The sequence below is a fragment of the Mauremys mutica genome, chromosome 5, assembly GCF_020497125.1.
Source record: "Mauremys mutica isolate MM-2020 ecotype Southern chromosome 5, ASM2049712v1, whole genome shotgun sequence".
NCBI classification, from domain to species: domain Eukaryota; kingdom Metazoa; phylum Chordata; order Testudines; family Geoemydidae; genus Mauremys; species Mauremys mutica.
Genome location: NC_059076.1, coordinates 57,188,329 through 57,215,840, shown reverse-complemented (window position 1 = coordinate 57,215,840; position 27,512 = coordinate 57,188,329). Strand labels below are relative to the sequence as shown.

At 42.5% G+C, this 27,512-nt stretch overlaps 1 protein-coding gene across 1 annotated transcript in view; it reads left to right on the top strand.

Annotated features, from left to right (window-relative positions):
- Window positions 1-27,512, top strand: part of INPP4B (inositol polyphosphate-4-phosphatase type II B) — a 516,678-nt gene that overhangs the window by 219,061 nt on the left and 270,105 nt on the right. Inside the window, exons 7-8 of the mRNA XM_045019298.1 lie at window positions 7,566-7,684; window positions 9,758-9,874. Coding sequence (XP_044875233.1) covers window positions 7,566-7,684; window positions 9,758-9,874 — 236 coding nt within the window. The remainder of the gene's footprint in view (window positions 1-7,565; window positions 7,685-9,757; window positions 9,875-27,512) is intronic.

The following is a 27,512-nucleotide window of genomic DNA, read 5'->3' as shown; positions in this document are numbered from 1 at the left end:
AAGCAGCCTTTGTTTTCTGGCATATGCTTGGCTGCTTTAATGTTAGACTCTACAGTGACACTTAACTGTTTCTTAAGGTTGTAAGGTTTATATTAGTTCCAGAGTTCTATGAATGAGGGTGACTTTTTTTCTGACTGACATACCAGCTTACTATTTAAGGTGATCATAGTTTAAAACATTGTTTCTCCATTGCAGAAATCACAGGGATTGCTTAATGTCCCCAGTCTAACTGATACAGCCCCACTTTCTGATACGGTACTTTTACATGAACTACAGATGGGGGCTGTGCTCCCACTGCTAACTACAGACATCGCCCTGTAAAATGTTAGCTGTTTTATATACTATGCATTTCTGCTGAACTAAGTAACTAGGTTATTGTAGTATCCAGTTGTGACTGGCAGGAAGGACCCAGGTCAGATGAAGCGCTGCTGTGAACATCTGTACTGTAAAGTCATACTCATGTAGCTGCATCCACACTGGTACTGAATTAACCCGGGCTAGGAGTCCTGGTGGCATATCCCAGGGTTCTTAGTGCTGCACTAAGCTGCATTGCTCTGTGACTTTTTCTCCCAGAAAACACTGTGAAACATGTCTGTCCTTCCTGGGCCCCTGTGCAGAGGTATACTTAGCCCACCAACACCATAAGTAAAAGCACTTCTGGTTCTTCATACTCCTCACTTCTGTCCATGATCTCAATTTCAGCTCGTATCAAGGCATTGATCCATCTCAGGAATGTGACCTGTTCCAACTGTTGGCACCATTAGTGCAATGCCTGTTTCCACCATTGACAGCAGAGAGAGGGCATGAGACATGGTGGAAGGCATTTTGGCAGTGGTTTGTCACCCTCCTTGGTGAGGAGATCACACCAACCACATGCAGACATAGCAGAGTGGAGACAGCTGACTAGTAGATCTAGAATAAGGCCAAGCATAGAGTAGTGGGACTACATCATCATGCAGAACTGGGATGACCAGCAGTGGCTCCAGAACTGTCTCATGAGGAAGGCTACCTTCATGAAGTGGTATGAGGAGCTTTCCCTGACCCTTCAGTGCCAGGACATGCAGATGAAGGAGGACGTACCAATCCAGAAACTGGTTGCTATTTGCTGTCTGGAAACTGGCTACCCCTGACTGCTATCGGACCTTGGCTAACCAGTTCAGTATTGGCAAGTGAACACTTGGTGCTGTAGTGATGGAGGCTTGTGAGGCAATTATTGCTGTGGTTTACCCACAGGTGGTAGATGTGTCTGCTCTTCCCCTAGGCAGATACCAGAAAGGGTACTACTTGCTCATTATTCAGGCCTTTGTCCCAGCCATGGCAGGAGGTTCATGGACACCAGTGTGAGATGCACTAGCAATTGCATGATGCCAGGTGCTCAGGAGGCTTGGCGTTTGTCTGTTTAGACAAAAGGGAATTTATTTCCTTCAGACAACATAGATATCAATGGGGTGTCTGTGCCCACTCATATTTTAGGAGACCCAGCCTATCTTCTGCTGTCCTGACTCAGAAAGCCCTCCTCTTATGTGAGAGCATTTAGCCTGCTGAGCAGTTGCCGGATGACAAAGGCCAATTGAAGGCAAGATGGTGTTCTATAGTAGCCAGTGTGTGTAGGCTATGCACTGCACAACATGTGGGAGGAAAAAGGGGAGACCTTTCACTAGGAATGGGTTGAAGACAATGTTGTTTTTACAGGCCTGGTACAGGCAACCCAAAAGTGCACCTCTGATCCCTGGGGCCAGGACAGTAAGGAATGCCTTGTGTGCCCACAACCTTGCTTTGTATGGGGGAAATGAAAGGGAAATGTGAGAGTTATCAGTTTATCTGTTGTTATGATGAGACTTTAATAACAGCTTTGGTTTTAAACGTCTTGCCTCTTTGTTTTCTAAGCACTCACACGCTGATGGATTGTACAACCAAATACTTTATTAAAAGTGAAAAGTGAAGAGCAAACAAAATCAACAGTAGCACCAATCAGTGTAGATGGATAGGAAAAGCTAGATCTTAGAGATGTTTATGCAGTAAGAATCTGCAAACCCACAAAGGCTCTAGCTGGGGTGGTGTTGGGAGGGCCTCCCCAGAGTGATGGGTCTTGGAGTTAACTGCCGTATTCATGGGGTGTTCACACTACTCATATCTGTTGTTTCTGTCTGTCTACAGACTCCAAAAGATATCACTGGAATAGTTACCCTGGGTTTGTTTTCAAGCTTTTCTCTGCAAGCCCAAGGGCTAGAAACTTTTTTTTTTATTTAAATGAAAGTTTAAATTATGATCTCACTCCATGAGCTGAGACTCCAGGCAAGAGCCTTAATCCTGGATGAGCTGTGTAACCAATTTCCCCCTTGCACAGTCCTGATGCGCACACAAAAAAGACCTCCGAAAAGAAAAAAAGCAGAACAATATGTTAGTGCAGTATAGAGAACAGGATAATATTGAATGATGACAGAGCTCAATGCTAATCTAGAAGTATACATGTGTCTTGAAAGAGACTATGTGGAACAGGAATAGTGCTACTACTTGGAGCACACCAGCGGAATAGCAGAGAAATGATTGACAAAGAGAAGCATTTCTTCTGTTTGTTTAGTTTATACTCCATATTGTGGAAGGATAATTTTACAGTGTTGTTAGTGGAATAGAAATTGTTAGTCTTGGAAACAGAACAACAACATTTTAAGTACGCCCTCTGTATTTTTATTTCTTTGAAAATGAAGTTTAAATGTTGAAGAATAAAATCAGTGAAATGTGTTTCTGAAGACATTTTATACTGTTTTGTACTGTAAAACAGTTTAATATATGGACCACAATATTTTGTAAAAATGTATAGATATAATCATATTCTAGAGCAATGCCTCTTTTCAGCCATTCATGACCCCCCAACCTCCTTCACATCAGTTACTTTGAACATCCCTTGGTATCTTTTACACATAGTGTATATGCAGTTTTCTTGGCTTAACATGTATGAGACCATTTTCTCTGTATATGTCTTAGGTGTTTTTTTTTTAAATTCCTAATGCATCTTCTTCATTAAGCTTTCATTGTGCACTGGTGGACTTAGCAGAAATGGGGTCATAGTGGGGATGAATGACTCAGGCTTTTGATTGATGAGTCAATAGTCACAATGAATAGATTCATATACTTTGGCATGCAATTCCAGGTTGCTGCTTCTCAGTCCACTAAGTTTTCTGTCATTTCCAGAATTAAAGTCAAGTATAGGGTAGTGTTGAAAAGTAATCTAAACCTCTGCCTGTGTGTGTGCATGTGTGGCTGGCTTTGGGCATCAAGGGCAGGGTGACCAGACAGCAAGTGTGAAAAATCAGGACAGGGGGTGGGGAGTAATAGGAACCTCTATAAGAAAAAGACCCAAAAAATTGGGACTGTCCCTATAAAATCGGGATATCTGGTCACCCTAATCAAGGATAAGGGGAAATTATGTTAGTCTCATCTACCCCCGCCCATGTTGTATGTTACACATCTGATTAAGAATACACTCTTGCAGGACATGTCAGGGTTGTTTTATACAAACTTTTTTCTATAGAATATTTCAATTAAATTAAATGGCTTCATTTATGCATACATTTGTGTTCTATGCAGTAGACTGGTGTAAGTTTCCTGAACCATACTGTATTTCTATATATCAAAAGAATGTGAAGAAGCTTAGAGAGAGCAGCCAACAAGATATTGGATTTCCCAGGGATAGAGCCAATCAGGGGCGGCTCTACAAATTCGGCCGCCCCAAGCAGTCATGCCCGGGAGGCGCCCCCGAGCCGCGGGAACAGCGGACCGCCCGCGGGCATGACTGCGGAGGGTCCGCCGGCCCAGCCTGCCGCCCCCCCGGGAAAGGGCCGCCCCAGGCGGGTGCTTGCCCCGCTGGGCTCTGGAGCCGGCCCTGGAGCCAATACAACAATTCTAAGGGCAAGAAAGTAGTAGACATCTGTGGAATTTTCCATATTGTAAACAGGATGAAGTGAGCTTCTCCCAGTCTCTTGTATTGACTCCACAAAGTTTCACAACCAGACCATTTGTGTGGGTGGTTGGGGGATACGCTAAGGTTCAAAGTGACACATTTGAATGAGATCCCAAGCTTCTAGTATTAGACGAGGCATAGGCTAGTGCTGTCAGTGAGATCTTCATGGGATAGCAGATCTCAAGAGAAGTCCTCTATAGAGTTCTTTGGCAATGATCTGGGCAGGCGCTCACCTCAGTGGTATGGCCTCAGGATAGTGAATGGTGTAACTGACCACCATTGGGGTGAATTGATGTCCTCTAATAGTCCAAAAATGTTTATCCCTATGTGCTCAGAGGGCACTAGGGGGAACCTGAAATTTCCCTTTGCTGCCACATGTTGGCACTCTGAACAGGAGGTGCAGAAACTGATTGTCTTGTCAACCCCAAGCCAATAAAATTTGGCTTGTGCACGTTCCTATGTATTGTCTCTTCCTAGGTAGTCTGAACAAGACAGAGGAAGAGCTAGTAGCAGGATCTCTGGTTGGGTATCTACTGGTGCTGAGAGCTGGTGGTGTACTAGCTTGTCTGCAGTCTGAATCTACCTAACACAGCAAATGCCTTTACATTTCAAAGTGTGGAAATTGCAAAATTTGGGACTTCCAGGTGATGGCCCCATTATAGTTAGCTGTGGATAGACCTCCTTTTCATGTTGTTCCTACATCAGATCATAAGATCCTGACGAGGTCTGAGGTGAGGTCTGGTAAAGATATAACACCCTGGCTAGTTTCAGCATTCTTGGGGGATTTCACAAAATGACATTAGAATAAACCTGCCTACTTTGCATCTTTGACTTTTCTGGGATCAAGAATGGGTGTTGTAAATTTTGAGGGAGTCTTGTCAAGAGTAAACTTTTCAACAGTGCCTAAGTGACTTTGGAGTCTGCATCCCATTTCTACAAGTGACTTAGGCACTTAAGAGCCCAAAATCCGCAGACTTTCAATGAGACTTAGGCACTGTTGAAAATGTTACCCCAAATCTTCAATGACTATTTCCCAACTTTGCTATAACCTGGTTCAGCCTCATCAGTGTTTGAAACCCTCCTAATGATGATCCAAGGTACCTTGTTAGCAATCTCAGCCCCAACCTTCACTGCTCTGATCAGGATGCTTGTAGAGATAAGACTACATGGACACAGGTGATCTGCACAGGATCTATACCAGGATGGTGTTTGGGCACAGCCAGAGTCTACTAACTCAGACATGAGTTACTTCTGAGACTACCAAATCTTCACTGTGCCAACGTAGACTTGATGTCATCTTTTTTTCCCCTACCCAACTGGTCAGGTACCAAAAGCCTCTGTCCACTCTCCCATACAATCCCACAACTAAAACAAACAGTCAGATGGATCCCTTTGGTCTCTGTAATCTGAGAGTTACTTTTGTAATTGGCTGGCGGAAGGTTCCCTGGGAGGATTCTAAAATCTCTCTGAGTATGTCTATTTTCATCTGTCTCCTCTGATAGCCTAGTGTTTTTTTCCCCATCATCTCTGATGGCTCATCACATTTCCAGGGGGCTGGACCCTCCTTTCAGGATTGGTATCTGGGTTGAAGTGACTTGTAAGTTCAAGTCAAAGCAGATTGTTCATTGCCTGGAATGCTTCTGCACAGTGCCAGCTTATGCCGATGATCCAGTCTTGCACATTCCCTGGAAGAATGTCCAGGTATTTTCCTAGACCAGTAGATTTTCTGAGCTATTCACAGATCAGTGTCACAGGACGGACTTGCCCGTTAGGGATTGGGTGGTGGCTTGAGATCAGGACCTTGCGAGGAATGATTGTGACTGGAATTTGCATTGCCAGCTTCAGCTACTCATAGTCCTTGGCAGATTTGTTGTTCAGGGCCTTGTAAACTGCTTTACTTCCTCCTTCAAGAAGGGTGCAATTCATGTAGGCCATGTCTATCTGGCCAACTGGGATGCAATAACCTTCAAACATAGTGAAGTAGGCCCCCAAGTCACATAGAGTGGTGCTGGTAGTTATAGACATGTCAGGGAGTTGGTGATCTTTTAATGCAGTGGCTCCAGAAATTGCTGCTGAGTTGCTCTTTGGCTCTGTTGCTGTTATATCAGCCATTTCATGAGGTCTTCATCATGTAGAGAGGTTGTCCGTATACTTACTTTCAGTACTAAGATGTGGTAGGACCAGTGTGAGAGTGTCTAGCAATAGATTTCACTGGCAATCCAAATTTAAACAGAAACCTCAAAATACTCTCTGGGGCTTATGTTTTATTATTTCCAGGTTCCCATTTAACCATAATACAAAAATGATGAAAGTTTCTGGCTGCTTTCCTTTTATGTTGTCTACAAGGCATTCCAAACACAATAAACTCCAAACACACAGCAGAAAAATACAAACCAAATTAGGTATGTTTTTGTTTCTCCAGAACTCCCCGTCTTGCCTTCTCATCAAAGCCAGGTAGCTAGCTTGTTTGCCTGCTCTGTGAGTAACCCAGCTCATCTTTAAGGTGCTGAGCCTGAAGGTCAGCTGCATTTAAATGAGTTCCAAGCTGGCAGTAACTCCCTGAGAACACCCTGAAGCTGTGGTTGGAATTAACTTCTGCCTGGCTTGGCAGGGTTTCTAGGGTACCACTGGGGGACTGAAAAATCTATAAATCCCATCACAACCCACATTGTAGGAACCTTTCTTAACTGAAGAGAGCTGGATGGGTTCCATCCAGTTCTGGAGCCAATTCATGTCCCCATTGGCAATGCTGGTTGCTGCAGAGCAGCTTAGCTGTGCTCCTGCTCCTCACCACTGAAGGAAGTGAAAGCCACTACTTTTGCAGCCCTTTCTGCTCTTTCTATTAGAAGACATGAGAGACTGGAAAGTAAACTCACTCACTTGCATGCCTATGTGAAGCACTAACTGCATAGTTTTCAGCTCAGACTGAAAACTCATTATTAATTAAAAACTGAATTCCTCCATATTTATCCAGTAAAATGAGTTTTAATAATGATGTTATAGCCAGAGTGCAATTATTCTTCCCATTTATATCTGTCAGTCACTGACAAACAGTTGATTTTTATTGTTGCTTTTAAAAATATAGATTTTTACCCTGTGATTAATACTAATCAAGAAATTGATAATGTGGTGTTAGAACATCTAAACCAGTGTAATCAGTGACAAATTTTAATTGGTTTAGAATTTTCCTGAAACAGTGAAATACCATAAAGTTTATTAGACAAAAGATGACCAAGTAAGGCTGCCTGAGAGAGATTTCATGGCAAATTAGCTGAAAGCTGACATTTTAACTTTGAAGTTATCCAGTGTCACAGAGCATGCCTGTGTGTGCGCATGTGTTCATATAAAAGAGCTGATGAGCCTCTGGCAGGGAAGTCCCGCAGAAGCTGCAAATGTGGTTAGTGGAAATTAAATCTCAATTCAGCTCAGCAGCACGTGACTTCCTATTTCTGTAAACTACTTCCAAGGGACTTCCTCTACTAAATCAGCTCAAGTCTTTCAGAGGTTTAATCCAGAGTTGTAGTTTAGTCTGCTTTGTCCCATGTCAGAGTTTTCTCTCAGATTTATTTTTAGAGGTTTTTTTTTTCTCTTGTGCCATTTCCAGCATGCAAGGATCTAGTGGCTACTGCCCGTGATCGGAAGCTGAATACATTTGTACAGATCTCAGTAGTACATCCAGCAGAACAGACTTTGACGAGATACTCAAGCACTGAAATTGTGGAGGTGAGCTTCCTTTTATTACATTACCATTCCTTACTAAATTTCATATTATTTCCTTAGAAAGTGAATGAACAGCTGAAACAAGTTAGTGTACAGTCTTTAGTAGGCAAGCTTCACTGTAGATATTAGCAAAGCATACCTGAGAATGTGCTGCAATTCTTGGCATGTAACCAGGATAAACAGTGGGAAATGAACTTGCCTGTTCATGAAAGGTCTATTTTTCCAACAGGAGACATAAAGAATAGTCTGGCTCTTCAGACATAGCTTTAGAGTGAGCTGGAGAATATTTGCTCTCATTAAGAAACAAATCTTAGAAAAAAATAAGCTAAAATATGAGTGCAAACGTTTTAATCACAGAACAATGAAGTACACATTCTGTAGTGTTATCTTTTCATTTTTGTTTTATTCTCCCCTCAATTGGAAACTTGACATTTTTGCAGGTTTAAAAGTGTGTATTTGTTTTTTGATCGGAAAAGGAGAGGTATGTATAGATTTAATAATAATCTGCTTTACATTTTGTAATAAAACTTGTATGGTTGATTTGCTAGTGCTTGAATCCCCCCCCCCTGAAATTTCAATATCATAAACAGTAAAGTTTATATTTACTATGATAATTATGTAAGTGAAACTATGTAGCATAAACATAACTTTTCATGTACAATATTGGAGAAGATTATTAAAAGCAAGAAAGTGTCCCCCCAAATACAAATTCAGAATTACTTTAAGAGAGAAACTGAGCTGTTTGATAAATCTAAGCCATAGGAATGTTTCATAAACATTTTGTGTAATCTTCTGATTCCAGCTGACTGCTAATTCAGTTGTCATGATTTGAACCATCAGCCATCCTGAAACTGCATCACTCAAATAGCCTGCAACAGATCAGGATGGTTCAGTGCAGACTGTCTAGCTTGATGTACTGTTGTAGGTGGAATAGATGATTCAGACAGAAGTAGACTCATTTTCTATTATGAAGATGACCCAGATTCTGAACAGAGCTCTGAATTTGTCATATTCACGCTCTGGGTGTCTGTGGTTAGGACACTTCCTTTTTACTAGTTGGTGGATTTCATTAAAATGGAAGGTACACCAGACAAATGTTATGTGAGTTCTGCTAAAAACTTCCTCTTAATTATTAGGAAATTTAAAGATACCTTTAATTTTCAAAATACATTTAAAGTTTGTTTTTAATAAAAACTTTCTATATATGTTTATGCCAAAGAAATGACAACAGTGGTTTCATATGGTATGTTTCAGAGTTTTCATATCTTAGAACTTACTAAAGTTGCTAGTGCCGCGCTATTTGAAATTGCTAGAGCTAATCAGAAAAGTACCAGTTTTCTGGATTCCATCATACACTACTGTTGTATTATTTTTTAAAAGAAGATAATGTAATATCCTAAAAATAATGTTTAGGGGATTGCATATTTTTTACTATACATTTTGAACTGGATATTTAGCAACAGAAGGTCTACTTATATAGGTATAGAGTTATTTTATAAGTCAGTCTGAGGTAAGTTTGGAGTTGAGCCTGCAAAAATCAATGCTTACATTTTTAACATTAGAAGATAATCATTGGTTAAGAAATTGAGTTAATTGTCAGCATGATACTTAAGCTGATCAATTTTTTAAAAATTGTGTTGATGTTATTGTGAGCCCTTTCTTTTGAGTGTTTTAATCAACCAACATCTTCAGTTGTTTGCACAAATTATATCTATGTCCACAGTAGTAACTGTTAGCCTTAAGGAAACGCTTTTATAAAACGTCTTACTTTAAAATGAATTGTTTATCACTGAGCACTATTAAGAGTACTGATGTATGGTGACAGGGCCACATAAGGGCATTTGTCATCATTTGCGTATCCTAGAAGCACCTCTTTTTCAATATGATTAAGTTTTTATGCCATTAAGTTTTATGTTGCTGACTTTGGTAGCATTTGGCAGTTCAGGTTTCTCTTTACTGTAGCAGATATATTTCCTTTAGAACTCCATAGTTTCTGCACACTCGTCCATAATTACATACTGAACAGTACACAGCTGCTACCTTACTGAATCTGAGCTGTTTACTTGTGCTATACAGGGAACAAGAGACCCACTCTTTTTGACTGGTGTGACATTCCCACCGGAATATCCTATCTATGAGGAGACTAAAATAAAACTAACCGTCTATGATGTCAAAGATAAATCTCAGGACACGGTAAGTATCTAGCTCCTTTTCTTGCATAAATATTATTCAGACTTTTTCTCATAATGTTTGCTTCTTCTCTTCCCCCCCCCCTTTTAGTAACATTGGAAACTGAACACTATATATGTTGATTACTCAGAGTTGCTTTTGCTTTATTTCTAAAAATATACTTACATATTTTTCATGATGGTTAGAAAAGTGGAGAGAAATTGACAGGAATGTTCCCCGCCCCCCTTCAGATGGACCATGTACTGTTATTTAACTTGTTCTGTGAAACTGTGTAAGTATTTCTGGGGAAGAAAAGGTTACTATTGTGTGCCCTTTTTATTGCTGGTAGAGAACATATGGAATAGATTGAGATAATAAGACTGTAAATAATCTTTCCAGAAATATGTTACTGATCATATAATACTAGTCATGTAAAACACAAAACAATAGTAAAGCCTGTTATTTGAGGTTTAAGAAAGGTAATGAATAATCACATTTTGGTTTAATGTTTTGCATATTGATATCTGTATCTCCCCCAGCACTACCATTGTGATCAATAGTGAAGGGTACAAGACATACTGTATGACACAGGAAAATCTAAATTAAATCCTATAGGACCAGATTGAGAACCCTTTATGCTGTGAGCAGTTACTTGCATGAATAGACTATTGAAATCAGTAGAACTTCTTATGTGAGTAATTAATCACTAATATGAGTAAGGGTTATACAAGCTGATGTATAGTAACTACAGTACCCAAGCTCATTATCTAGAATCCTCAGGTAGAAAATACAACTTAACTATATCCTGATGGTGCCACAGGAGATAATCACATGAATTAAGTACTCATGTGCATAGGTTTTCCCTTCAAAAGAAAGGCAGTGATGTTTGTTGTTTGTACACTTGTAAATTCAGTCAGGCAGGTGGAGATCCAACAGAATATCTGGGAAGAGTTTTGGCCTCTAAAGATTTGTTTTCTTTTGAATGTGGGGTGTATTTTAGAATGGTGTTTGAAATTTTTTGTATCTGTATAGATTTCATGGATCAAGGTTCAGGGATTACTGGGTTAAAAAAAGAACTAGTAAGTGTATGAAGGATAGGTCCATCAATGGTTTTTAGTTAGGATGGGCAGGGATGGTGTCCCTAGCCTCTGTTTGCCAGAAGCTGGGAATGGACAACAGGGGATGGATCACTTGATGATGACCTGTTCTGTTCATTCCTTCTGGGCACCTGGCATTGGCCACTGTCAGAAGACAGGATACTGGGCTAGATGGACCTTTGATCTGTCCCAGTATGGCCAGTCTGATTTATAAAATTGAAGTATTAATTTAACATAAAAAACAGCTAAAGAGTTTTTTACAGATTGGGCACAGAAATCTGGGCTTGCTGCATCAGTTACGAATGTTAAAAAAAATAGCTTGAGCTCCAGCTCCTCTTTCATTGCAGATTAAGCACTGCGTAAAGGGGAATAAATGGTGTTCCTGCTATTTCCCAATCAGTACCACCGTCATCCTCTCTGAAGACGTCAATGAGAAGTGAACAGGGAGGGATGAGGATTGGCTGGTAGAGCCTTGACTATGCCTCCTCCTCATCAGCGCACTAGACAGAGTGGCTGAGTCAGTATGGTGGGTAGTAATAATCTGCTGCTGGTATGGGCACAGTGCTTTCGCTGCATTGCTCCTTGAGTGACACAGCTATATGCTACCCTTTATGCAGGGCAGAGTGCAACATCTAGCCCATATAATTAACATCACTTGATAACTAGTCCATGTTTTTTAAAATGAGTCCATAGAATTCAATATTTCTCTGTGCTGTCGAATTCTACAGGATGGTTCAGAGAAATTCTTTCTCTTTCTTAAATTCTATAGATTTTTAATTTCATAGACCATATGACGTTCCTGTAGAACCACATCTCATTCCTACTAAATTGCTATTTTAAAAATTGTATATGTTACGAATATATGTAGCAGTTGTAACCTACATTATTACAACTGGGGCTCAACATTACAAAAATTAAGTAAGTTGTGAGATGTATCATATCTGAATCTTCATAGTGTGGATCACCCACAATGTATCTTAAGGTCCCAGAATGACTGGAAACGTACAGACATGCTGGTAAGTAAGCTAGAAAAAAAAATAGTGATTTGTCTGTACTTCTACCTGGCACAAAGCAGAGGTGATCATGTTTGCATCCATCAATGAACAAAGTTGATTTTCAGACCAGATAGTTGGAAGAACAAAAACCAAAGCTGCTATCCTGCACCATCTTAGTTATTCTTTTGTTGTTTTTCCTCTACTTCAGTTGAGGCTGAAATAGTTAAAATAAGATAAATTTGGCATGTATTAAAGTTTGTTGAGTTTTGGGATTTAACTTTTAGAGCTAAATGGATGGGAGAATGATCATTTATTTTGCCCAACCCCCGATTCTATCAAAATAGATGCTGGCTCTCATTTTCAAACTCTCTTGGTTTCTAGCATAATTCAAAAACTGCCGGTCAAATTTTGTTCACATAAGTAATCACATTGACGACAGAGGGTGCTCCCATAGTGAGAATATCAGAATTTTTTGGCCCTGGGAGCGTGCTGTTGTAGTTGCCCTTTTTGAACAGGTTTCAGAGTAGCAGCCGTGTTGATCTGTATCTGCAAAAAGGACAGGAGTACTTGTGGCAACTTAGAGACTAACAAATTTATTTCGGCATAAGCTTTAGCTGCTCAAATAAATTTGTTAGTCTCTAAGGTGCCACAAGTACTCCTGTTCTTTTTGAACAGTTGACTCAAAAAAACCGGGGATTATCCCCGCAAAGACTGTGTTCCTGAATCAGAAAGCAGACAGTTAACTTCTCTCTGGCCTGCCATTTAACTTGCATTTATATAACAAGTGCAGCTTAATTATATTTAAGTACTGTGCAGCTGGTACCACATTTATTGTACTTGACACGCTGAGTGTTCTAGCCACACTTTTTCACATTTTTTTTGTGCATCTGTCTATTATGTTGGCCACAATTGCATCTTGGCTGTGTGACATTTTCTATAATCATAACTTTTTAATACAATGAAACAGAACCTTTGTTGTTTAAAAGGCCTTGGTTAGGAAGAATGTTTTGTTAATGAAGGTTTTCATACAAATGGAAATTTCAATAAAAATAAGGCTATTTCTACTTTACTTTGAAGATGTAGCTGGAATAAAGAAGTTAATACAATGTGTTCAGGTTCACACTGAAATTCAAAAGCTGTAATTTTAAATTTAGCAAGAGAAGCCATGCATACAAGGCACTGGCTGCTGCCACATTCTGAAAAATGTACAGTGACATCTGTTTCCACATCACAAAGATTTTCTTTCCATATTGCCATAAGCCAGTTTATTTATGTTTCACTGACTTAAGTCAGACTGTCTTTAAGATTTGATAGTTGAGTTTTGTCTTAATGTTTGGGTTGCAGCTGTTCTATAGATCATTGTACTAGAAAGGCATAATATGCAGTGTTTAAAATACTGGGTTTTCCCTTTTAATATAGGCATACAATTCTTAACTTTAGTAAAGATTTTTAAATGGATTTCAGGATAGCATGTCCATGTTTGCACAAGTTGGTCTAGTAAATTTTAATGCTGAAAGGGATTCATTCTTTTCAGAAATACTGTATAGCACTAGTCAAATAATACTATCATATGCCCAGCAGAGCTGCAGAAAATAGAAGGTGTGAAACACATTAATGTAAATTACAGCTGGGAAGAGAGCATATCTAGTTATTAGACTGGGTCAGGACTCCTACTCATGTCAAAATTAAAAATACTGTATTGATTCTGTAGTTACTGTCCCAAACTTTTTATAAGGGGGTTCTTCTGTTCCTAGCTCTGCTGCTGGCTTGCTTCACTGGTGTGATTTTATGCAAGTGACTTAACCTTTCATTTCCTCAAACTTCCCATCTGTGTAATGGGTGAAATCACATCTACTTACCTTGTTTTTAAAATGCTATGAGAGACTTGGAAGAAAAGTGCTACGGAGAATAAGTATGACATGTTATGGGGCCAGGAGATATCCTCCTGACCTGCATGTGGAGGGGATCTTCAACACATGGATCTGAATCTGAACTTCTCCCCATGAATGGGAGGCTCAGGAGCTTCTGCAGCATGGTGCTCCAGTCTCTGGCCCCTGCAGAGGCCCCTCACCCAGGGTCCGTGTGCAGGAGGAGATGGAGAGGAGGAGGTCTAAGGCCAGAAGGGATGCCTCTCATCCCACCTCTGGTACTGCAGAAGTTACCTGGAAAAAGTTATACAAAGTCAAGGAACTTGGGGACTGCAATTCAACAGGTAGACCCTGATAGCATGTCTGAACTGGAACCATACTTCTGGAGGCCCACTGGAAATCAGTGGGCACATGTATACTAGGCCTGGCCTTCTGTGGATCCAAGGGATCTACCAGCAATGGAGGAGATCCAATGGTGTTTACGATCATCGTTCAACAGGATGCTGTGGGATCTCTGCAAAGGAATTTTTGTGGAGAGTTCCCGGCCCAGAGAAGGGGAGGAATAGAATATTCTAGCCCACAGTTGTCTGTTAATATTTACATAGCCTTGTTTCCAAGTCCCATATTCATTTATTTGTAAAATGTACATGTGGTGAGGTCACACTCTTCTCATTCTTTAAAAGCAATTGGAAGTATAAAATCTATGTAAAACTTCAAAAGGAGGAACTTTATGTATTCTGGGATTAAATCTAAGTGAAGCTATGAATTTTGTGCAGTAATTAAATGCTGGAATGCTGAAATAACTTTTTTGGATAGACTCAACAACTGGAATTAATGAGAGGCTTGTAAAATACAAACAGCCATCCTAAGGTTGCATTCCCAAAGCAATAAGAAACAGGAGGCATACAAGGCAAATAGGACATAGCACATTCCGCCTGACTTGGATCTCTCATTTCTTTTATCTCAACATCTCCATTTATTATTTACAGCAACAAATAAAAATAAATCAAATTATTAAGCAACTTTAATGGGAAACTGGGAAAATATGTTTCTGATTGTAAAACATATTTTAAAAGGGCAATATCAGCTTGTTTAGGCGAAAATTTTTTTTGCCTTTAGCTGTTCTTTCTCATTGTAGCTCTTCATGTCTCAATCTCCCAATAAATAGTCACAATTTGAATTAAAAGACACAAGAAGTTGTCATTCATTTGTTTTTATTTTTAATTTCTTGCCATTGCAAATATCCCTTTTAATAATGAATTGCATTGGGGTAATTGGAAATGAAGAACTTCTGTGGTGTAAGAAGCATTTTAAGATAAGTCAATTTCAGAGTCAAATCCAAACTGACAGTGTTCCATGTTCCCCACTGGGCTTTGATCTATATCACAAAAACACCACACACTTTGGCACAATTTGCTATCTCTGCTAAGGAGGCCCAAGGCTGGAATACCAGAGATGCTGCAGATCAGGATTTGAAACGCATTAGCAGAGATGTATGTGAAAGCTTGCACATCACCTGCCTGAACTATGCCTGCCTTTAGCAATTGCTATTCGTTCCTCACTTTTGTGAACACACATTCACAGAAAAGTTTGTTTATTTTTTTTAAACTGCAAGAAGTATTGAAGTTGATGGACACAAAAGTTCATGCTCTTTTAAAGAAGAATATTAGTTTTTTTTAAAAAGCTTCATTTTAATTATCTGTAAAAGAGTGAGGCAGATAAATCTCATGCTGAGGCTCCTAAAAGAGCATAACACTCTCCACCTGGATCTTGTTTAGATTTGACCCAGTTGTATGGAGCTCTGTTCAAACATGTCTAGACATTGCAGACATTTAGGAGATTTCCTTGGTGATATATGTGTACTTAGTAAAAATGGCATCATGAATTGCTGATACCTTACACTTCTTCCTGAGTAAATTATAGGAAAGTCTTATAGAAATTGGCTAGAAATTTAAAAGGTTACCAAAAGGAGCTGACACATGAGGAAATCATTACTGATGTCTTCATAATTAAGTGTTTCAATCTGTAGTGATTATAACTAAAAACCAGAACGGTATTTACGTGTTGGCCAACGATCTGATCCAAACCGATTGAGGTCAGAGTATTTCTATTTACTTCAATGAACTTTGGATCAGGCCCCAAATGGTCCCAGGCCACAGGCACTAATAAATAAGGGACAATGTCCATTGGTGAAAGTAGGAGTAAAGGGTTAAAGAAATGTTTTTTCCTAAAGAAAATTCCATTTTTTTCTTTTGGACTCCTTTGATGGGCGTCTAATTACCTGAAGTTCAGTCCTTCAAGTTGCTGAGCTCCCTTGTTGATGTGCTGAATGCTTCAAATTCCCAGTGGACATTGTGGTCCCTCAGCTCTTTTGAAGGGTCAAGGCCTTGGATTGTGTCCAGTTCATTCTTGTTATTTTGTATATTTGTCAAATCACAACGGGTCCCTGAGGAGTTAAGACATACAACTTCTCTTTTAAAAATGGCCTGTTTACAGAGAAAATGTGTTGCTATTACCTTCTGTATTCACAGCCAAAGCACATGTGTGAAACCAAAAAGAAGCAATTGTAGGTATCCAGTTAAATGCTACTTTTTGTTCTAGCATCATATGTTATCTTTTATTCTTCATAACGGTATTTCCATTTTCCCCCCAAAACCACTTGTAGACTAAAGGAAATAATTTTAACAATTTTCCTAATAATTTTTTTTTCCATTTCTTTGAGATTTATGATCTGAATTCTTTAGCACCGTGAAAGGTCAAATGTTGTTGTTGTATTTATCTTCTCAGACATCTCCTGCTTTTACAAAAGGGCATCAATCCACACGATATAGAGAAAAAACTAGAATTTATATGTTCAGAACTCAGCTCTTCAGTTAGAACTGCCAAAAATTTACAATCTAATATAAAGTATTTTTAGACACAAACTTTGAAGGATAAAAACAATCATATTCTGAATGGCTGGAAGAGTCTGGAATTCAGCTATTGCTTTATTCTTGAAAAAGTAAGAAGCTGGGACCATTTTGAACATGCAGGCTAGTTGTCTTCTAAAGTATTGGATTATAAATTTCTGAAAGTAGAAAACGGTAAATTAAAACAAACTAATATGCAGTTCTTTTTCCCCTACGTCTCTCTCAGAAATAATTACATTTTTTTACAACCACAGATATATTTGCATCTGAAATTGTATACCAGTGGGTAAACAGTTGTTAAAAAGTCAAGCTAGCAAATGACAATTGTGGTATAATGTACGGCTTTCTCTTCCTGAGAAGAAGTATTCAGTAAACCGCTCTTGGTTGAAATCCTCTACGCTTGCTCTGATTATGGAGCTGATCTTTTTGTTTTGTTTTCTGACTATGAATAGAATGGATCATGGAAGTCAGAAGTGAAAAAACTTTCACTTTTTAGTGTGTTGTTTTATGAACTGTTTGTGGAGGGTAAGACACAAGCAGGCAGCAGTGATGACCATAAAGCAGTGGTAGGTGCAGAGAAGAACATGTCTATGGCCTGTATACAGAGTCTAATATTTATGCATTTATTTCAGTTTTTATAGCATCTATCTGATGTAAATACTTAGGATAATATTTTCAGAATTACCTAAGTGAGTTAGGAGCCTAACTCTCACTTTCAAAAGTGTCTGAGGACTTGTCTAGTCCCGGGGAAGTTAATGTAAAATACCTAGGGGTCTGAATTTAAAGTTCTATAACTATTCAACATTAACTTCCCATGTGGACCCTCTTATTAAGGGCTGGTCTAGACAAACAGTTAGTGTGTGGCAAGTTGGGGTGTAAATCTACAGTGCACTTAGTGTCCATGTGGACTCTGCTGGTGCACACTAAATGTTCCTTAGTGCACACTGACTTACTCCTGTTTCTAAGTGAAGCAAATTAATGAACACAAGGGAACGTTTAGTGCATAGCACCAGGTTCCACTTGGACATTTAGTGCGTGGAATGCTGTAGATTTACTTGCTGTGCACTTGCTGTTCATCTAGACAAGTCCTAAGAGTGCATCCCCATGGGGATCTAATGGAGAATAGCTAATCAGCACTACCTATTTCGCACTAGTTATTCCATGTTTTTTCCCCCATGTAGACAAGCGCATAGGAGTCTGTCTGCCTGAAAGTCAATAGGACTTAGGGCTCCTAAGTCATTCAAGTGCTTTGGATAATTAACCTTTGGTGATTTTACAACATTAAAATGATCATAACAATATATTTATGTAAAAATAAATAAAGCTAGCTGTACATGACCACCACCCTAGCTATTAACAGCTCAATGATGATAATAAGAGTAGCTCTCAGTCCAACCCACTGTATTCTACCCATTTCTGCATTATATCCCCCAAATACCTAGGAAAATTATGGGTGAGACGATATAATGTTAGTTCTACTTATATTTCATGTACTGGAGTAGGCTCCATTTTCAGGTGGCACATGCATAGTAACTAGAAAGTGATACATAGTTCAGTGAATAAAATGTGGGATAGTTGGGATCATGTGGCTTATAGTTTAAATATGGAAGAGGTGGCATGTGTATCTTTATCTGTATAGAGGATACACCATGAAAAGTCAATATTTAAATATCTATTAACATTCTCAAATGACAAATATGTATTTATAATCACACCTCTATCTTGAGGAAGTTTTTTTTTTTGCTGGGAATAGGCTAATTGTTGCTGATATCCTTGTCTTTCCTGGTCCATGAGAATCCCTCTTAAACTGTATTTAATTATACCCTTTTTGAACCTGGTCAGAGAAAGATGACAGATTTATTAAAGCAAACCCTAACTCCAAAGTGCAGAAGTGTATAGCTGATCTGAGGGGGACAAATATTTCCCTACAGTGGATTTTTTGATCCAGATAACCATTGGTACAACTAGATGCTTGTGCTGAATTCATTTCAGGCGATACAAGGAGTCCAAAATACACTAAAGGTGATTAAATGTTAAAGTTACTAGAGGCAAGTTAAGTCATGAATAAATGTCTGATTTAGAGAGGAATTCCTCAACCCCAGTAATCTCCCAGGCCACATGGAACTTGAAATGCCAAAAAATGCTAAATAAAATTTACTTTACTCAGGTATTAGCCATATTTTATTCTGTTTGAACAGCGGAAAACAAAACAAAACATGAACATTTCATCCTTTCTGGGAGTTTATGAAGGAATCCGCCAAATAGAATGCAGTTAAACTAGTTTATTATGCATTGCATAAGTGTGTTTATATTTAGTCTTTTTGGCATTTGTTTTATTGTATCTTGGGACTTATGCTTTTTCTACTGACTTTGGTTCACCACACTCCTAGTTTTCCATAGGAGTCTCAAAGTGGGCACATGCAAGGATTTTTATGATGCTATTTATCTGTTGGTATGCATTTCTGTAACTTACTGAATTACACTTAAATTTTGGAGTCCTACCTGCAGACTCCCTTGCGTGTTCCCCTCTATCCCCACCACCAGAAAAAAGTTTGAATAACTGGTCATTCAAAAGATTGGTGTTTGTAAAATCAAAGTTCTGCTGTAATGTTTATTGTAATATCCCTCTTGGTCCAATAAACTACATTATTGTAGAAGACTGACCATAAAACGTATTTGAGACTGTTCCTATTGAAAGGCAAAACTTCTACTGATCTCAGTGGAGCAAGACCATGCACCATGACCACAGAAGTATGGTTAGGCCAAAATCTAGCAAGCAAGGGGAAACTGGCAGTTCTAGGGAGCAAGTGCCTTCTGCAGAAAGAAGGTGTTTAAAAAAAAAAACAACTCACCTGTAGCATATTGAGTTGGCTTGACCTGTGGCATTATATCCTGTTAAGGCTGGATTTCTCTTGTATTTCATGCACCTCATGGGATCCAGTTACGTGCAGCTGCCTATATTGCTCTGTGTTTTGGCTATATATCCAAACTTTGACCTTCTGTCTACAAATGCTGTTATTAAGGAGGATGGGGGGAAAGTCAGTATGATTACATGCAGTGGACGTCAGGGCAGAATTCATCCCTATTAGCACAAAATTGTCTGTGTTTTTGTGTGTTGAGTGTATATGTGTATCTGTTCCACCAAAACTTGTGAGCGGAGCCAGAGGCAGTAATGAGTAGGGTAGCCATTCTCTCTGGCATGTTTCCCTCTTCACCCTTCAGAAACCTGAATGGGTATCTCAGAAGGAGTTAATGATGCTCCAAGTGAAGTGGCTCCAAAAGTGTGTTTTGTTGTTTGTTTTAAAGTCTTGTGTCATTGTGGTGCAAGGGACAAGAGTGTCTTCATCTTTCCAGCATCATCTGAGACATCCTAATCAGCAAAACTATTCTGGGTAGAGAGCAGCCTTATGAATCTGAGTTATCTTCACTGTCAATATTTTTTTTTATTTATTTTGCCCGTGAGATCACTTCAGACTGGATTGTCTGCCTCTGTGATAGCAGAACTGTGTCATTTGGGACAAAAGTGATTTCTTCCCTGTTCAAGCTTCGGCCAGTGTCTCACTGTACCGGCACTGGTGGCACCAGTGCCACAAGTCCCACTGAGTCCAGCCGCAAGTGAACTCAGTGAGGACAACGAGCTCGAGGGAGTAATAGATCAACCCTCCACACCTGACACCTTTGAGGCAGTGAAGGACCTCATCGGGTTGTCGGTGGTGAGCCCCCTCCCAACCAGGGAGAAGCCTCCAGCACCCAGGCCCGGGGTGCTGTCGAGGGGAAAGCCGGCAGTGGTGTGCTGTTCGAAGACACTGTCCTGGCATTGGTCCCGGTCGAGCTTCAAGTCTGTGAACTCTGTTACTCCTGAGACAGACGGAAGTCTCTGTACCGGAGGCGAGTCAGCGCACGGGTTTAGTGCAAGGGACCCGATGCTCTCCGGCACCCCACAAAGACCGGCACCAGGAGAAGGCAAGCAGGTCATCGCCAAAAGCTTCCAGAAGTCACCGGTTCCGGTCCAGGTCTCAGGAGCACCGATACTGGTCCCGTTCCCAGTCAGCAAGAAGCTGCTCGTCGACCTCCTGCCGGCACAGATCGATGGCACCGCTGTGGCCTTCATGTTCGGCTTTGCTGGAGTCTGGCACCGACTCAGGCCGATACAGTTACCCACACCAGGCACCGGACAACTGAGAACACCTGGCTGGGTGGCAGCCCCAGTGAGGACCGCCAGGACACTGGCCCTTCTGGACCCCTTGGGCCTACCACCGGCAGCAAGGGGGCTCCCTCCAGGGCCAGCTACTCGGTGCACTGGTCCTGGTCTCCGCACTGATGCTGCTCCATGTGGGAAGCTACGGTGTCCAGACCACCTGCACCTTCGCCAAGCAAGAGACCAGCACCAAGTCTGGTGCCGCCCCAATGTCAGCTGTCCCAGCCCGAGCCAGAAGCCCCTCCCGCGAGGGATGGGGACCAAGGGGACTAGCAGGAGGAAGCTGAGCAGCTGCTGACCTCCTCGTCATCCCCAGATGAAGCGGTGGCAGGCACAGCGGTATCAAGGCCTCTGCCAATAGACCACAGAGACCATCAAGAGCTACTGTGGAAGGTTGCTCATAAATTTGAGTTGCAGGCCAAGGAGATGGTTGAGCAAGAGGACCCCATGGTGGACATTCTGAGCCCAGAAGGTCCATCAAGAATAGCACTTCCGCTCGTTAAGATCATACAGTCAAACTATAAGACTAGATGGCAGACCCCGGCCTCCAGCGCTCCAACAGCCAAGGTTGTGGAGTGCAAGTACTTCGCCCTGTCAAAGGGGTACGACTTCTTGTTTTGCCACCCAAACCCATGTTCCCTGGTAATCTCGGCAGTAAACGAGAGAGCGCCATGGGCAGCAGGCCCCGGCACCTAACGCCAAGGAAGCGAAGTGCCTGGACCTGTTTGGCAGGAAGGTGTATTCCTCAGGGGGCCTCCAGTTGAGGATTGCTAACCAGTAGACTATCCTCAACAGACATAACCTCAACTCCTGGGCGGCAGTGGGGAAGTTTTAAGGATAACCTCCCGCAGGGTTCCCAGCAGGAGTTCACGCGCTGGTGGATGAAGGCAGGGCCGTAGCGAAGACCGCTCTCTACGCATCCTTGGATTTGGCGGATGCAGTGGCCAGGACAGTTGTGTCTGGAGTGGTCATGCGATGCTCAGCACAGCTTCAGGAGTCAGTTCTGCCACCTGTGGTCCAGAACTCGCTCCAGGACCTCCCCTTCGAAGGGTCCGGGCTCTTTTCAAACCAGACGGACGCAAAGCTACATAGCCTCAAGGACTTGAGGACTACACTCAAGTGGTTGGGTATGCACACCCCGGCGACTCAAAGGAAGCCCTTCAAGCCGCAGCCTCCTCCTTAGTGTCACTACCAACCTCGTCCTAGGCATGATCCTTACCGCAGGCAAAGCGGGGATAACAGGAGGTGACATAATAATAACAATAACAAGAGCTCCAATAGGCCAGGCCAGGGCCAAGGCCAACATAAGTCCCAGCTGGGCCCTTAACCAGGCTTTTGGGTGTGCTCGAGAACAGCGTACCAGACCAACCACCAGATCCGTCCCCTTGTTTCCTGAACTGCCTGTCCCGCTTCTCCCATACGTGGTCCAGTATTACGTCGGACCGCTGGGTGTTACACACGGTGCAAAGGGGTTACAGGCTGCAGTTCTCCTCCCTGCCTACCCCCCACCTCCCTTCTCCGTCCCTCTTCAGGGACCCCTCTCACGAGCACCTCCTGGAAAAGGAGGTTCGCATGCTCCTAAACGCGGGGGTGGTAGAGATGGTACCGCAAGACCTAAAGGGGAAAGCGTTCTATTCCTGATATTTCCTCATTCCCAAGGCCAAAGGAGGCCTTCGACCCATTCTAGACCTACGCGGGCTCAACAAGTTCCTGGTCAAGGCCTGGTTCCGCATGGTCTCTCTGGGCACCATCATCCCTTCCCTGGATCTGGGGGGCTGGTACACTGCCCTCGACATGAAGGACGCGTACTTTCATATCGCCATCCACCCAGCACATCACCGATTCCTGCGTTTCACTGTAAACCAGGAACTGTGAACCAGTTCACAGTTCTCCCGTTTGGCCTAGCTGTGGCCCCATGGGTGTTCACAAAATGCATGGTGGTAGTGGCGGCCTTCTTACGGAGGCAGAGGATTTGAATTTACCTATACCTCAATGACTGGCTCCTGGCGGTCCAGTCTGAAGAGGAGGTTCAGTCCCATGTGCAGGTGGCCCTGAGACTGTTCCGCATGCTGTGGCTCCTGGTCAACGTCCCCAAATCCACCCGCATTCCAACGCAGAGAGTGGAATTCATAGGGGCGGTCCTAGATGCAGTATTGGCAAAGGGGAGCCTTCCAGTATCACGATTCCTGGCCATCCAGCAAGCAGTGAACTCCCTGTGCCAGTTTCCCACTACAACGGCCAGATGCTGCCTGAGACTGCTGGGCCACATGGTAGCATGCACGCATGTGGTCAAGCAAGCAGACTGAGACTCAGGACGCTGCAGGCTTGGCTCGCCCATGTGTACCGCCCAGGCAGGGACCCCCTGGACTTGGTAGTGACAGCCCCTGGGGTTGTATTAGACTCCGTGCAGTGGTGGCTGTCCCAGACCGTGGTTTGCGAAGGCATCCCCTTTGCTGCACAACAGCCGGACTTGACACTTGTGACAGACGCGTCAGACCTCGGATGAGGTGCTCACCTAGGGGACCTCAGGACCCAGGGCTTGTGGTCAGGAGCAGAGTGAAGGAGCTCAGGGCGGTTCATGTAGCCTGCCAGACCTTTCACACCACTTTGAGTGGTCACAACATGACAGTTCTGATGGACAACACGACCGCCATGTTTTATATAAACAAGCAGGGTGGAGCCCATTCCTCGCCGCTCTGCCATGAGGCTCTCCTCCTCTGGAACATTTGCATAGCCCACACCATCCACCTGGAGGCGTCATACCTCCCAGGGGTGCGGAACAAACTGGTGGACCACCTCAGCAGGTCGTACCACATGCATGAGTGGACGCTCAGAGCGGACGTCGTGTTTTCACTCTTCCGCAAGTGGGGGTTTCCCCGGGTAGATCTGTTTGCCACCAAGGGCAACGCCCAATGCCCGCAGTTTTGCTCATTCCAGGGCCACAGCCCAGGCTCAATAGCAGATGTGTTTGTGATCCCGCAGGGAGGGGAATTGAAATACACCTTCCCCCCCACTTCCTCTGGTGCACAAAGTCCTGCTCAAGGTGCGCAGGGACAGGGTGCCGGTCATCCTCATCTCCCAGGCCTGGCCCCACCAGCACTGGTTCACCACGCTCCTGGAGCTGTCGGTGGGAACCCCGGTAACCCTGCCCCTATACTGGGACCTCATCACGCAGGACGGAGGATGGCTCCTCCACCCCGACCTGCAATCACTGCATGTAACGGCGTGGAAGCTGTGTGGCTGAAGGCTTTGGAGAGTCAGTGCTCCTTTCCTGTGCAGCAGATTCTACTTGGTAGTAGAAAGCCCTCTACCAGAGTGACTTACCTGGCCAAGTGGAAGAGGTTCTCATGCTGGTGTGGGCCCCAACAGATTCAGCCATGCCAGGCTCCAGTGCCGACCACTCTAGAGTATCTACTGCACCTCAAGCAGCAGGGGCTTGGCCCTTCCTCGATCAGGGTGCATCTGGCGGCCATCTCCGCCTTCCACCCAGGGTTTTCAGGGGGCTCGGTGTTCTCCCACCCAATGGTGGGGAAGTTCCTTAAAGGACTGGAGAGGGTGTTCCCTTACTCACGTCCCCCAAGTCCCCTCATGGAATCTCAACTTATTCATTTCTAAGCTCATGGGGCCCCCATTCGAGCCCCTCTCTACCTGCTCCCTCCTCCACCTTTCCTGGAAGGTGGCTTTCCTGGTGGCCATCACCTCGGCCAGAAGGGTATCTGAGCTGAGGGCACTCACTTCAGAGCCACCATATACAGTGTTTAATAAAGACAAGGTGCAGCTCCATGCGCACCGCAAGTTCCTCCCAAAGGTGATATCACAATTCCATTTACGCCAGGACATTTGTCTGCCAGTGTTTTTTCCCAGACTCCATGCAGACCCGAGTACCACAGCCTGCACACTCTGGATGTCCGTTGAGCATTGGCGTTCTACTTGGAGCACACCAAGCCCTTTTGTAAATCCACGCAGCTGTTCTTGGCCGTGGCTGAGAGGATGAGAGGCCTCCTGGTGTCGGTGCAGTGAATCTCCTCCTGGATTACAGACTGCATTAGGGCATGTTATGACCTCGCAGGTGTTCCAGCCCCTGCGGTCATGGCCCACTTGACCAGATCACAAGCAGCTTCAGCAGCCTTCCTGGCACAAGTCCTGATCCAGGAGATCTGCAGAGCAACCACCTGATCATCTGTGCATACCTTCACGATGCACTATGCGATCAACCAGCAGGCCTGAGAGGATGTGACAGTTGGCGAGGTGGTCCTCTGATCAATTGTTCTGTGACTCCTACCCTCCTCCGAAGGTAAGCTTGTAATTCACCTAATGTGGAATGGATGTGAAGAAAAAACGGTTACCTACCTTTTTGTAACTGTTGTTTGAGATGTGGCGTTCAAGTCCATTCCACCACCTGCCCTCCTACCCCTCTGTCGGAGTCGCCAGCAAGAAGGAACTGGAGGAGTCATCCGAGCGGGGATATATATGCACGGAGCAGTGGCACCACTCAGGCGGGGGCCCCACCGGCCCGACGGGTGCCGCTAAGGGAAAAGTTTCCACACCTCTAGCTAGAATTAGTGCAGTGTGTTCTACCTGCAGCTAGTCTTACAAGTGCTATCTTGTGTAGAATCCTTCAGCCCATGTATAAGTATTCAACAGGTTTCAGAGTAGCAGCCGTGTTAGTCTGTATCCGCAAAAAGAACAGGAGTACTTGTGGCACCTTAGAGACTAACAAATCTATTTGAGCATAAGCTTTCATGGGCTACTTCTTCGGATGCATGGAATGGAACATATATTGAGGAGATATATATACACATACAGAGAGCATGAAAAGGTGGGAGTTGTCTTACCAACTCTGAGAGGCCAATTAAGTAAGGAAAAAAAACTTTTGAAGTGATAGCCCAGTACAGACAGTTTGATAAGAAGTGTGAGAATACTTACAAGTATTCAACAGTACTTCTCTTGGGAAGCATGTTAGGGAGCTCTGTAGTTTGGACAAAATTATTGTTAAGCCTTTTGACCTGAGCAAGTAGCCAAAGTTTGAGGTCTTGCAGGTTGTTTCCATTAGGAAGAGAAATTGGTGATGAAAGTCAAGTATTTCTTCAATTCAATCCTGTTTATTTACAAAGAACATACATAGTCATTTTTTCCCTGAACACAATAGGAATCAAACAGCAGGAGAAAGTTTTGCATTGCTCCAAATCTCTTTCCAGTCAGCATTCTATCCCAAAGCTCTCCTTTCAGTGTTTTCTCAAAGTCATGGAAAAAATGCCTCTCTCTGTTTAACTTTTGTGATGTTTCTGATGCTTCTCTCTCAAAAACAGCCACTCAACTTCATTCAAATCAACCAGCATGCCCACTGCATTTGTTGTTAGACCCCAGGAAACTCCTTGGACCATGTGGCCCAGCCACTGCTTAGGCTTGAGTGCCTTTTATAAAGCAAAATAAACACATTTTTGAAAGCAGCTTTTCACCTACAATGTATTATCCAATAAATTAACATCTGTTGATTGACAATATATTGATACTTTCTGGTAACATAGTGTACAGAAATATAAGCCTACAAAAATTGAGGTCTGCTTTGAAAATCAGGCCCTAATTCAGTTGCCTAGGTCATGTGGCAAAGCTGTTGGGAATAGGACCCAGGTCTCCTACTTCCCAGTCCTTCAATCCTCTGCTGCCTCTCCAGTTAATGGTAGTGAGAATAACAGTATACTTAGCACTTGTATAGGCCCTTATATCTTCAGAGTCTGTTATAAATCCCAACACCTCTGTGAATAGCTGGCAGACAAAGTAAATGACTTCTCCAAGGCAACTGGAGAAGTCATTGTCAGAACAGGGATTAGAACCCAGATGTCTCATCAGATCAGATATCGTGCCTCAAATGTACAGTAAAACAGGCAGTTCAGCTTGAGTGCAGAAGGAGAGGTACAAAGAGAAGCATCAAGAACTGGAGTGACACAGTTCAGGTAAAATGAACAAGACAGGTCTTTCTCTTAAATTTCTGTATTACTCCAGAGTGGATTAATGATTATACCTTCTATAGACCCACCCACTGCCCAAAGCTGTGTTAGCTGCTATGGAGCTCCATTTGCTCCCATAGTTACTGCACTACCAATGCTGAATTCAATACTTTGTATAAAGTCTTGTGGGATACTTTAAGTGTGAAAGGTGCCAGAAAAATCAAATTAAATCTTATTCTATAAAAAACATTGAACCTGGGATTGTTATGGTGTTTGCTAATGTTCTGCATAATTTGCCATGTGTTTTTGTTTTCCTTGAAGAAAGCAGATTGGTATATACCAATATTATCAACATGCACAATGTGCTAAATTGTGCAAATAATTTCTTTTCTTGCCTGGGACACTCTAAACAAATAATACGTAGCTATACATAGAATGGTGAATTACATTTTGCCTACCTAACACCAATGTAGTAATTTCAGGTAATTGTACAGCACTTATTTGTGGTTGCTCATTCATGTGATTTATATCTTTTTGGCTGGTGCACATTCCTAATTAATGAGTCCTAGGAACTATGGAAGGCTGCCTATAACATTTTATTAGAGCCATTTAGCCTTTAATATGTCACCAAAAAATATACAGTTATC